Raw genomic sequence first — 13,508 nt, 5'->3', positions numbered from 1 at the left:
ACAAGGACAACTTTATGTTGTGATCTGGATTTGTCCACAGAGGCTGTGTTGAGCAGCTGAAATGGGTTCATCTTTGAGACTCAAAAGGTTCTAGGAACTGTGAACTAAACTGATCTCCGTGTGATGCAGAACACTTGAATCTTGTACAAAGAACTGCCTAGTGGAGGCTTCCGGTGGTTTCCCACAAGGAAGAAATAAGGATGCGTGGTCCTTTAGGGATTTCTGTGTAATCCTGTGGGAGAGCTGACATTTTGCATGTGCTTTGAAGGTAAGAGAGGTGGCAGCCTCCACCTTTGTGCCTGGGTTTTATACAGGTCTGGAGGCAAGAGGCGCTATCGCATTCATTTGCGGCGTAGGTCTGACTTGTCATGCATGGGCTGTGAGTTATCCTTCTGGAAGCTGGAGTGGTGTAGACCAAAAGACCTTATTAAAACAAACCAAATAATTTGCACCACATCAGTGACCGGAATTATGCCATTTCATTAAAATATGTCTAGACAAATAACCTAGAGGGAGAGAGATGCTATCTGTAGTAAGCATTTGAGGTTTCTGCATAGGGATCATGCTAAATGCATTTAGGAATAACTTCTTTTCTCTCCCAAGTACCTGGAGTCCTGGAGGACTGTACCACTGCTGGATGACATGGTTGTTTCTCCTGTGATTGGCATTCACCTCTTGCTTAGCAATTGTTTAACCTGCCTGTAAATGATATTTCTGTATGGGTGAACACTTGTGGCTACTTTCTGACCTACCTTTATTATTCTAATGGTGTACTTTTAAGAGAGCACAAGAGGAACATTTCACAGAGGGGTAGGGATTGATTCTTATCTTGGGTGCTCTGCTGTGTGTTTAACATTTCTTGGTTTGTGTTGTTTGGCAGCTGGCACTGCATCTGTCCTGGCTGTGCAATGCCTTTATTGAAAACTAATTGGGTAGTTGTGTTAAGAGGTCCATTGGTTACTTAGAAGGGTAGAAATAAACTCCCTTTACTTGTGGCTGGTTAGGAAGAATGCTCTATGCTCTAAGGCACTGTGTTGAACTCGTTTCTTGCTTTCCTTCTGGAGGACTGGAAGTCATTCTCATTGAAAGATTGAGAGGTTGGACACCAGAAAGGTGCTCTGTTCCATTTTGAGTGGTGGACTTGATGGCATGTGTGGGATTGGGGTCCTTTGGCTTGTTCCTGGAGTTTCTTGCTGTGGAATTGATTCCTAAAGGATAGCTCTGTCAGGGTCATCCTTCAGTAGTTTAACATTGCACCTGATCGTCAAAGGAAGAGCCCTTCTTCTCCTCCCTTCTTCCAGCAGCAGAATGGGCACCTCTCTCCTTACCATGGCACATGCTGAAGGTGGACCTCTAAATAGCTGCAAAAGGAATATACACAGTTACTCATTTCCTACACTGAGGACCTGGCTGTATGTGGGGTTTTGTTGTGCCGCTCATTGGTATGCAGAGACTTGGGGTTTAGGCGAAAATGCAGTTATCTTTAACATGGTGTTTGGGTGGAGAAATGATACAGAAAACCTGTTGCATTTTTAAAGGGCAAATACCGTGCTTTCTTCTCTTTTACCACGTTCTGTGAGCTCTGCTGGTACCACTGATGCAGAACAGTTACGCTGGTGAAGTTGAATGCTCTGGTCTGTGTGATCCTGCCAGCATCAGCAGTGACAGGGGGCGGATCGTGCTGAGGTGGGAGTAACACGTTTCTGTACATGTACATTGTTTGTCCCTTTAAGACAGAAAATCAATTCCTAAGGTTACAAGACAGGATTGGTGGCATTGCCTTTGCAAATGGGCTGCTTGTCATCTGGTAACACAAATAGAGGGTGCTGGCAGGAGTCTTGAGTTGGGAAGCTGTTTTCTGCTGCTGAATTGTGAAGGCAGTGGAAGCACATGTGATTGTGCTTCAGCACAAACCCTCACTGTGCTCTCTGGCATTACTTGCCTCATTTATTTGCTTTTATAGATACCCACACGTGATGGGATTGGGGTTGCCACGTCTGCCTGTCCTTCCAGCGCCGGCTGTTCTTGTGGTCCCTTCCTTCTGTGGCTGCTGTATGTAAATGTCAGCCTTTACACTGAAAAGACTCTGTCCCCAGAGAGCGTGCACGTTGCACATTTACTGTTAATCTTGCTATGAAACAGGGTCTTAACCTGGGGCAGAAATAACTGCCTTGGCCATGGTGAAATGTGTGCAAGTACACCAAGATAAGAGACATCTGGTGCCTGTGGGCTCCGTCTGATTGGGGGTTCATCATTTGAATAAGAATAATGGGATGTTGCAAAGTAGTCTTGTGGGATTTGGGCACAGGACCTATGACACAATGGGCTGGATATTGCTCATTATATTTTCATAGCATCCTTCTGAAGTATTTATGGTGCTCTTCCTCCAAATTACCCTCCTTTGTCAGCTCTGCCTGGCTCAGACCCACGCCTGTAATGAAGCATCTGGTTGACTTGCACACTCTGGAAACCTCAGCACTGGGACAAGGGGCTGCCTACATGCCATTTTGGATGTGTGATAGCAAAGAGTGTCTCTGTCTTCATTTGAATCCTATCAGTGTGGGAAGCCCTTGGAATAATTAGTGGTGGGAGGCTTAAGTGTGGTCTGGCAGCCAGAGGAAGTACCTGTGTCCCTGGTGTAATCTGTGGCCTGTAGTGAACCTTGTAACTCCATTACTGCTGTTGTCACTGCTTGCTGTGGGAAAACTAACTTGGGTTTAGTACCTTGAATTGCTTCTCTGTCCCTTTTGACACTGAGCAGATGAATTTCAGGCCTAAGCTGAGGCATCCACACTTCAGGCTGGAGGTCCAAGAGCACTGGCTGCAAAGTGATGCTTTTTGCATGTTGATGAATTGAGGTTATGTTATCCCAAAACAGCCTTAGGGAGGATGTGAAATCTTAGGCTCTTAATGCTTCCCAGGTAGCTTCAAAAGGACTGGAAGCATGGCTAAGAGTCAGTTTGTGCTGAGGGAGGCTGTATTACCAAAATCACTGCTCCCTTTGCACAAAATAGAGGGTTTAGTGGTAGTATCTGGTGGGTGGAGCAGGCAATAAACTTACAAATGGTGCAGCCTCTCTTGCTGTTTGTCACTGATCATCTAAAAGCATCACGAACCTTCCCTTTCAATTCCCAGCTTCAGTCCTGGCTTGGAGAATGCCCCTTGGACTGTGCATTAGAAACCAGCTCAATGACTTGGTATGTAGCTCTCCGTGTGCCAGGTCATGACCTGACTTCAGCCTGCAGAGGCTTGGGTTTTCAACAGGCTGCATCCCTGCCTTGGCTCTGTGTGAATGTCACCTCAAAGTGCTATTTTGAGTCTCCTGCATTGGAGTTCTGAAGCTAATTGCACCCTGGGGAAAGCAATTCAGAGCCAGCTGTTTGAAATGGGCATCCCACAACCAACCCACTGCTGGCAGCAGTCTCTCTGACACTCTTTTTCCTAGGTTGTTTTCAAGAACTCCTTAATTTTAATGGAGGGCTTGTTAATATTTATTGTTCTGTAGCTAAGACATTGGACTGGGACTTGGAAATGGGGGTTCAGGTCAGCATTATGTTGACCTGTCCCTTTGCATTGTGACTTGCTTGTCTTTGTGGCAGAGGCAGTGATTTGTAGCTGCCCCATGGGACAGTTGCAAGAATAGATTCATTAACACCTGTGAGATTGTAATATAGTCCCATACATAATTTAGTGGAGGAAAAAGGGGAATAATAGAAAAGGCAGAAGACTGTCAGTGTGGCTAAAATGCTGTGCTTGTTATGGACAGTTTGGCCTGTTCTTTTCCAAACCCTTTCTAAGGGTGTATATGGTATTGATGGAAACAAATGGTAAGGTCTTACAACTCCAAAAGTCAACCTTTGCTTTGCTTCCTTATGCACATGGTTAACCTTTTTTCTGCTAGGTTAGGTGGTCATGGAGTGGAGGAAAACACTGTGCACAGCTGGGCTTATCAGTGCTAAAATAGACTGATTTCTGTAGATGTCAACTTATAACGCCATAAATCCTTGCATTTCAGTGGGGTTTTCACACCCTCAGCATCTGCACAACCCATGAAATATTGTTATTTAAGGAGTAGAGAAGCAAATCCTATTCCCTGGATGCCATTGCTCTGTAACAGTCAGTCATTAATATTTGAAAGCACTTCATTGGAAGCTGTTCCTCAGGGATGCTCCAAAGTGCACTATATTTGGAGACCCTTTCAAGATAATGGGTGAGGGTCTGTAGCCCAGCACAAGCTAAACCGAGCTGCACTGGACTGAAATGGAAGGATGAGACAGATCTGGGCTGGGAGCCCAAGTACCAGTTGGTTCAAAACACGTGAAACCTTTTAGTATGAGTCACTGTGTCAGCCTGTTGCACTTGGTAATGACTGATGGGCCCTTAAAAGTGCTTTCAGTGTGATGCAGATGGCTAAACTGGATTGCTGGAGATCAAAATTCCCCTGTTTACAGTCTGGAATCTCTGCTTTCCTCCCTCCCTTCCATGCTCTTGTTGTTCTTTTTGGGTTCATGTGCAGGGATCTTGCTTAAGCAGAATTCTGGACCTCTCTAACCGAGTAATGAGGATTTCTGTTGCTCCAGTGCCTATCTTAAACAGTCATCGAGGAGCTTCTAAGCATGAAGGTCCCATAAATTCCTTGCAGTAAGACAGGGTGTAATAGGCCAACTGGCCTCCTCAAGGTCATACAGTGGGTTGGTGCCAGAGTAGAGCCTAAACAGATGGAGTTGGCCTTGAATCCCAGCTCATGGCTATTAAAAGTGAAGCTTTATGTTTGAAATGAAGAGCAGATTGAGGCCGATTCTCTGCTGGGGAATGCAGTGGTTCTTCATTCATGAGCTGAAGCTTAGGTCAGTATCTGGTATAGGATCCAAGTACCAAAGCGTTTCCAGTCTCCTGCAGTTCTCCTGCAAGGTGATAAATGATCCTTGCAGTTCTTGAAGCCTGGCATGGAAAACTACTGGCTGTGCCTCCAGGAATCAAGGTGGAGTGGAAAAAAACAGGGAAGAGGCAGTTATGTGGGCAAAAGTATTTAGTGTGGTGATGATAAAGATGAGATGTGGCAGAAGATAACTGGTGTATATATAAATACATGAATGCATTCACTGTTAACTGCAGCCAGAATCACTACCACTGTGTGCTTTGATTTTTAAGTCATAAGAATAACGTGGGGCAGAGCAGCTGATTAATACATGAAAAGAAGAAGAAGAGAGTGTTTCTCAGTGCATTTATCACCTATGCAGGACGAGATGACTTCCCTAGCACCAACTGCACATGGTTTCTTGCCTCTTCTTTGTGTGAGGAAGGGTTTGTTCCGTGGTTGGGTGTGTCACTGATATCATAACTGTGGGCAGCGTGCTTGTAGTCATTTCTGACAGGTTTATGTGGCATTTGCTGTACCCAAGTGCATATATGGAAAGGCAGAGCATTGTCAGTGTTGTTTGGGAATAGCAGCCTAAAAAGGAGAGCACTGGTTCTGCTCTGACCCTGTGGTATGTTGAGGAGTGATTGGCACGAGCCTTGCGCAGGGAAGCACCGTAGCTCTGCCTCGGAATGCTTCAGCATCATTCCCTGCTCACCAGCTCAGTGGGGTGCAGGCAAGATCTGAGGCTTGCAGCCATCACAGGAGGCTCTGGATCATTTGTGTTGAGCAGAGCCCTTCTGTGCTGCACTGCACTGTGGTGTTTATCTGCTCTGCAAAAGGATTTCTGCTCCTCTCTTCCCTATTTCCAGAATAAACCTTACATCCTTGCCAAGCCTCACCTGCAAATCCAGTGGCTGGCTTTATTTTCACTCATTTCTCTGGGCTGGAAGGCTGGCTAAAGGCTCTCTTGTGACCTCAGCTAGGAGAAGCCTGAAGGTTTAATTCTGCATTAAAGATTCAGACTGAAATGTTAATCAGCCCCAGAAAGGCTATTTTTAGAGCTGCAGCTTTGGCTTCCAGTTAAGTTGTTGCAATTAGGATTACTTATGGGTTTACTAATTTAAACAGCTTTGGGGGAAAGTGATGCTTCACAAGGAGCCTGAAGAGGTTGTGGAACCTCCATCCCCAGAGGTACTCAAAGCTAGACTGGACTTGGCCCTGAGTAGCCTAAACCTGCTGCGAGCAGGAGGTTCATTAGGTGATCCCTGGATTTCTCTTCTAACCTACGTGATTCTGTGAGTCAGAACTAAGATGTGAATAATTTCTTATCTGCCTCTATGGTGATGGGAGTCATTGAAGATCATGTATAGAACAAATGGCTGAATTACTTTGCCTTCTCTCTATAGGGATCTCCAAGCAAGTTATAAGAAGCAGGGAATGAAGCTCCCCTCCCCTTTCCCCCATCAGTAAAGGACAATAAGAAAATTAAGGCAAGTTTTGAGTATGATCACAGTGACAAGAAGGGATTAATGTACATTAGGATGAGCACTTTGTGGCATGGTACACATGAACCTGGAGTGAATCAGTAGGGGCCACGCTGCTGTCTCAACCCTGCATTTCCCATGCATGGGGCCTTGGAGGTTTGGGCTTGCAACTGGTGAATGAAGCAGAGAATTCCCTTGTTAACCTCATTCTTCTGAGCAGAAACCAGAAATCTTCTGGCTAATTCTGGCGATTGAGTCTCACAGGCACGTATGATGCAATCAGAGTGCAAGTGTGTGCAACGCTATCAACCCCATGTTTAATATCCAATTGCCTAAACGCTTATGAATCAGAGTCATTAGAGGCTTGTGGGGTTCACTCGGTGTTCTTAATGGGCAGTCAGCTTATATTCTGAGGCAGCAAACGGCTTGGGAGTGGGATGAGAGTGAGGGTAAGGCTAAATCCTTGGCTGAAATCCTCTTTGGAGGAAAACAAGAAGTAAGGATACTGGGAGGGTGACTGGGAATGTAAACCTGTTGTAGAAGCAGGTGAGGTGTGAGACAGTGAGCAGGACTGGGCCTGGTGAACGCAGAAACACCTATTTGTGCAGAGCAGGGTGGAAGCAAAGCCAGAGGAGCCAGACACAATTCCAGGAAGCGAGAGGAAGGAGGGGCTCTTACCAGCAGGGATTGTTTCATTTGGTAATTAGTTCTTACATCTCCTCTAAGTCAAATAAAGCAGAGGATGTGAGCTGCTGAGAACTGGTCCCTCCTCCCCCTTCCCCGCGCATCCACACCCTTTCTTGCACATACTCTCCCTAAGTGCACACTGTGGTGATGAGAGGTCTGATGGTGAGGGCTTGCTGGTGATGTAGAGCAGGTACCTGGGGGTATTCAAGAGTGTGGGGTCTTCTTTATGGTCTATCACTGATGAACTCTGTGGCCCTCGGTGAGTTGTTCCCCTGTGTTGCTCTTTTACCTGGTAGATGCATTTAAGGGGTGAAATAAAGGGTCTAATATCACATCCATCAGGATTTTATGGTGAAGAAAAGTCTTCAGGTGAATTGTTGGTGTGCTGGCAGAGTCTCCCCTCCCTCCCCTTTGCAAAAGGGAGTTATGTACAGCCCGAACACATCATGGCAGTAGGGGCAGACCTGCTGCTGGGAGGTATCATGACCTGAATGAGCCTGGAAATGACTGGTTTGTTCTGTTACTGTTGGTGTTCATTGAGTGGCAGCTTTGAAAGGGCTTTGGGGATAGGTGTTTATTTGCTCTTTTCTCTTTCTCAGGGTGGTTCATAACCCAGGTTAAGTGGAAGATTGCGTGTGCTGGGATGGAGACCGTATGTGTTCCAGCCCTGCCAGCAATTACAGAGGCACAGTGCTGCCAGGAGGCAGGATGTGACCTAGGAAACAAATATTCCGTCTTCTGAAGGGAAGCTTTAATTCTATGATGTGTTTCTTGGTATCAGATGGTCTTTGTTCTTATTATCAAGCAGTAAGTCCATTAACTTGTATTTGAGAGCACTGGTATCCCATTCCCACAGTGGACCACATCCAATACCAGTACTTCATCTCACTAGGAGGTCTCTGGCAAATGAAACCCATCACCTCTTCTTCCTTGCCATGCTAGATTGGTTCCAGGTTGTGAATCCATTATTTAAGTCCTTATCCACCCTGGTCTTAAGCTGCTGTATTAGTTCCTAATGGACCGTGTGTGTTCCAAGAGCAGTGACATGGGTCTCCCTCTGCCCTTGCTTCTGGGTTCTTCTAGAGCAAAACACATCTTCTTGAATACAAGTTGTCCTCAAACTGCAGTCTATGGCTGCAACCATTCATATATATTCCCTTCTGTTTCTGCCTGAGAACTGAAAGGAGCTGCCTCTTTACTACAAGTAATGATTTGTAAAACAGTGATATTTGAAATTGGTGGCTGCTGCTGTCTTTGATGTTCTTGGCACTGTTGATTGCTACCCAAAGCAAGCTGGGAATTACCGTCAGTCATTCTCTTGCCTCATAGCTCAAGGCTATATTTAGTAGTTCAAGTTGCAACAGATCTGGAAGTTGTTCCCTTTAGCAGAAGGCTAATGCTGTGATAGAGCACATCGCTTTAGAAGCGGTGACTTCAGCGCGCTTGTCTTCCACAGCGAAGACAACTGAACCAGTCTGGGCAGTACTGCAGGGCTGTCTGGACTACCACTGTATGTGTTGGGGCTAGAAAGACACCCCCCCCACCAGGCCTTTCCTCTGCAGAGAGCCTCAAAATCAGTATGGTTTTAATGCTGGAGCTTTGCCTCACTCTTAGAGCTCGATGCAGAATTACATGTGATCCCTGGGATGCAGTAAGTGATGTTTCCTTATGGGGTGGACAGGGAAGATGCTGTCATTTAAAACATAGAGCTGACAAGATAGTGTTATTGCAGCATTTTTCTTTGCTGGTTCTGCAGTTGGATCTGTGCTGAGTGTTCTCTCCAGGGCTCCCTGAAACACAAAAGGGAATGTCTGAATCCAAGTCGATGCATTGGAGCTGGAGATCCAAGCAAATGTGGAAATCTCTGTCTGCACGCAGCATTTGCAGCTCCAGAATTACAGGTCTGAGAGCTTCGTTGGCTTGTCAAAAGTTTTGAAAGCTTGATTTCAATGGAGTTTACTTTAATTGCCTCTTCAGAGTCTAGGTATAAATGACTAGAACCAGTAATGGCATCATACGATGTGTTTCCTGGTGCCAAAAGGTGAAGGCAGGACAGATGCATTGGGAATTAAATGAATATTCCAAACTGTTTTTCTTTCCAATAGTAGGAAAGGGGTGAAGGCTGTGCTGCTAGCTATTAACAATGCAAATCCATGTGGAGACAGAAGAGAATGTTCATTCCTTCTTTTAGTGCAAATGCAGGTATTGCTGGTGCTGGGAGTTACTCCTCCTTTACCAAAAGTAGGATGGAAACTTGTTGTCTGTTTGCTCTCCTCTCTTCTCCTTCATAACCAGTTCCCCCCCCCCCCCAGTATGCCACTGTTTCATGCATAGTCAGTTGCTTTGTGGCTATTGTGGGTTTTTTACACAGCAACAAGAAACACAACAACATAAATAAAGGAAAATGTGGTTGTGGAACCACACATTTTCACTGGGTTTGACTCGTTCAGGTTGGCTTTCTCCTTCAAGCTTCGAGATGGTGAAAACCAAATTGTCCCTGTTCTGTGCGGGGACTTGAGGCCAGAGTGTTTCTGCTACAGATCTCCTGTTTGACCTGGTATAAACACCACTGCATCCCCTCTCTGCCCATTTTAGACAGTCCCCATCTGAAGAGCTTTCCTCTGTGCTTCCTTGTTCCCAATGCTGGTTGGAGCCCTTAGGTAACAGAAAGAATGTCACATCAGTGTGTAGTAGTGAAGCCTTGTACTGAAGAGCAAACCTGGTGTTTTTGCAGTTGGGTGACTATTTGTTAGCTCATACACATAATAAACATCTTGCTATCAGCAAGTCTGTAGAGTATTTGTTCTTTAAAGATAGAAGATTTGCTGATAGCAAAATGGCATCAAAACCTAGTGTTTTTCCTGGCCCATTTAAGAAACCACTGCCCCTTCTGAGCTGATGTCATTGCAAACTCTTCATTGTCTTCCTGTTTCTTTTTCCAGGGTGGTAAAGGAGGAGATCTCGGACGACAACGCAAAGCTCCCTTGCTTCAATGGAAGAGTGGTGTCCTGGGTATGTTGGTTCCTGTGTCTGTGTGTGTATGTGGTTTGATACCGTGGGCACAGTGGCAGGGTAGCTGGTTCCATGCATCCTGATTGTTAGAAGTGTCTTGAGTCTCAACGGAAGCAAAGGCTTACATTTTACATGAGGATTACATGTGCCTTCCCTGTGCAATCAAATACAGTATTGATTGCATGCTGCTGCTCACAGTAGAGTGCACGTGTGCATGCTACTATTATGTACGGATAGTGCAATGTATCTTTGAAACATCAGTTTGATTGGGAGAGTGTTCTTAAGTAATGATGCCGTGTGGTTCATCACGTACAGCCCCTGCTGGGTTCTAAGCAGCTGAAAATGTTGCTGATGTGAGGGCAAGGGCTGGCAGATGAATTGAGCTCAGCTTTATCATTTAATATGATCAACTGCTTTCTGCTCTATTGACTGCTTTTAATCTTAAGGCACTCGGACTCTGGCAGCTGGGTAGTCCTAACAGGTCGTGAGTATTAGGCAAGTAGAGCCAGAGCTTTGTAATGCATGGGCTTAACCTTAGTCCTCCTGCGCACCCAAAGGTGTACAGAGTATGAAGCGCTTACTAGGTTTTGTATGAAATTGAGGTCTTAAAAACTTGGGATAAAGTTTTCCCTTTGGTTTGTGCTCTTTTGAAAGCTACCTGTTTCGTCACTGGGAAATGCATCCAGATGGAAAAGGTACTTCTTTGGCCTTTGGGCCCCAACCTTTTGACTCGATAGCAATAGCTGACTAATAACCAGGGTGACTTCCAGAGCTGTGTATTTCCATTCAGCAGTGGGTGTTAGGTATCTAAAGGCCTTGATTTGAAAATCAATGAGGGTTTCAAAGCACAGTTAACGCTGATAGAGACCTGTGCTGCTGGGCAGTGCTCAAGGGGAAGAACAGGGATCTGCCTACTTGCCTTCCCAAAGAGGGGATGATCCCTGTGTATTGTGCTCCATTGAGGAGTAAAGTGGTTGTTAGAAGTGTTCATTCTCTAGGATAAAATATCTTCATTAGAGAATGAAATAATGCTTAACTATAGAGACAAACAGCCATGGCCTTTGAGACCTGATGGTCACTTGAATACTGTGGGAGACAGCACAAGGCTCTTTCTTAATGAGGTTCTGGCTTATGTCAGTTCTTGTGGTGCAGGAATTGGACATGTGATGGGGTTCACTGCAAGCCATGGCAGAACAGAGGTGCTAATGGCCACTGGTGTGGTGTGAGGCCCTTAATCCTCTGAGGAGCTGGAGATGGCTGAAGGGCTCAATGCTGCTGAGTATGCTACTTTCAGGCTCTGCTTGAGCTCTGAATCTTGGTGATGGTGGGTTTGCATTCAGCCCAAGGATAAGTGGGTTATAGCATGGCTTTCTGATGGGATGGGAATAGATGGTACAAAAAGGGATCTCCTGTGTAATTAACAAGCTGAAGAGAGCATCCTGAAAGCTTCACATAATAAAGGCTATAAAGATGTCACTTATGTTGCCATAGCGTGAGAGCAGCGTCTGTTTTGAAAGCAAAGGGGTAGAATGAGCAGTAGCTCTTATCAGAGGAGCAAATTAATCCTGAGAACTCTCTTCCTGCTTCTTAGTATGTAACAATTGGACTGTGTTTATTCCTCAGTGTCATTCCCTCCCTGTTTCTTCCCCTTTCTCCCATGCTTTTGAACTGATATGAATTCAAAACCCAGGCTTCTGGGTTTCAGCTTGCCTGCTACATCCCTGAGCTGAGCTTCTTCCTCCCAATGCACTCAGGAGCATGGTGGTGTTTGTTTTTATCTGTGTGGTCTAGTTAAAGGCTGATCTTCTGCATTGGTGGTTCCATGCTTGGATGATTCATTCTGAACTTCTGCACACTACTGGGGCTCTTGTGTGCAGCAAAATATGACTCCAGTTGTTCCCACAAGCCTCAGTGTTCTTGGAGATTAAGCAAAGCCAAATCCCTGACCCCAAACTGTTCCACATGGATAAGGATATGGATTATTTCATTCCCATTTACATCCCAGTTCTTTAACCTTTTCCTTCTTCCCCCTCCCAACCAAAAACCTGAGGTCATTTGATCTCAAGCTGAGAACTGTATTCTTTGCTCAGCTCCTTAAATAATAGGAAGCATGAAAATGCATCTTTTTTTTTATGAAGGAGGATATAGAATCGTAGAATCATGGAATGGTTTGGCTTGGAAAGGACCACGAGATCATCCACTTCCAACCCCCTGCCAGGGGCAGGGACACCTTCCACCTTCTCTTTCCCCTTGTGCCGTGTACAGGTGCAGTTTGATTTGGAAACCCAGTCTGCATCTTTCCATCTCGGAACACTGAAGTGGGTCACCCTTTACCTGGCAGCCACAGGCTTCTTAAAGCCTTTTAGCTTCTGACTTTCAGGCTGTGGGAGGTTGATCCTGGTCCATGGTTGGAGCAAACCCCAAACAACTGTACAGGCAAGGTGCAGGATAAAAGGGGGAAGCCTGATCTACCTGGCGTAGATAATTCCTTGTTATTAAAATAAACAGCACATTCCCAATAGGCTCTCGAAGCCCTTCCAGCAACGTGGAGTCCTGTTGTCTTTTGACAGAATTCCTCATGGAACAAAGAGCCTCATCAGTAAGTCTTTTAGTGCAATTGGGCCTTCGGGAGCAGCCCTCGTGTGGCTAATGGGAAGTGGATAATGGCTCTGAAGCTTTGACTTGGGATTTGAGATGGCTGTGCCTTTATAGGGAATAATGACTTTCAACTTGGAGATGAATGTGGCTGTTGTGAAGTTGCTGTCAAAGATACAAATGGCTTTTGGAGCTATTTCTTTAGTGGCTGTATGAGAGATACCAAGAGCTGCTGCTGCTCTCAGTAACAGCATTTACATATTGTAGTTTTCATGCTGATAGACTAATAAGTGTTTAGCCAGACGAGACTGTGAGAGCAGAATGTACCAATGTTTGCTCTTTCCCTTTCCCAGACTGGTGCTTGTTGGCTGGTGCCTTCAGCCATCCATGTTGAACAGACTGGTTCCTGGAGCTGGCCTAATGCCTGTGAGCTGTTGAGATGTCTGTGAGCCCTGTAAAAGGCAGTTCTTGCTATGATTCATAGCATCCCAGACTGGTCTGGGTTGGAAGGGGCCTTAAAGCTCCTCCAGCTCCAACCCCTGCCACGGGCAGGGACCCCTTCCACTAGAGCAGCTTGCTCCAAGCCCCTGTGTCCAACCTGGCCTTGAGCACTGCCAGGGATGGGGCAGCCACAACTTCTCTGGGCACCCTGTGCCAGCGCCTCAGCACCCTCACAGGGAAGAGCTTCTGCCTAAGAGCTCAGCTCAGTCTCCCCTTTGAGCTACGGATGTGAGGACTTGCTGGAGATCAGGTACAGTAATGGGAAGACATCAAAGCTCTTCTGACACTCTGAGGGTTCTCTAGCTTGGTGCCACTGTTAGGCTCTGACTGAGGAGCTTCAATCTGGCCTGTGTTTGAGGTCCATCCCC

General features: G+C 45.8%; 1 protein-coding gene across 3 annotated transcripts in view; it reads left to right on the top strand.

Annotated features, from left to right (window-relative positions):
• Positions 1–13,508, top strand: part of DVL1 (dishevelled segment polarity protein 1) — a 69,729-nt gene that overhangs the window by 17,146 nt on the left and 39,075 nt on the right. For all 3 annotated transcript variants that reach the window (XM_057407260.1, XM_057407259.1, XM_057407261.1), the window contains exon 2: positions 9,975–10,044. In XM_057407260.1, coding sequence (XP_057263243.1) covers positions 9,975–10,044 — 70 coding nt within the window. The remainder of the gene's footprint in view (positions 1–9,974; positions 10,045–13,508) is intronic.

Source organism: Pezoporus wallicus, unplaced genomic scaffold (genome assembly GCF_028554395.1).
Source record: "Pezoporus wallicus isolate ANWC-B61680 ecotype Strahan unplaced genomic scaffold, APGP_CSIRO_Pwel_v1 contig_14689, whole genome shotgun sequence".
In the NCBI taxonomy this organism is placed as follows: Eukaryota; Metazoa; Chordata; class Aves; order Psittaciformes; family Psittacidae; genus Pezoporus; species Pezoporus wallicus.
This window is presented reverse-complemented; position numbering and strand designations above follow the sequence as displayed.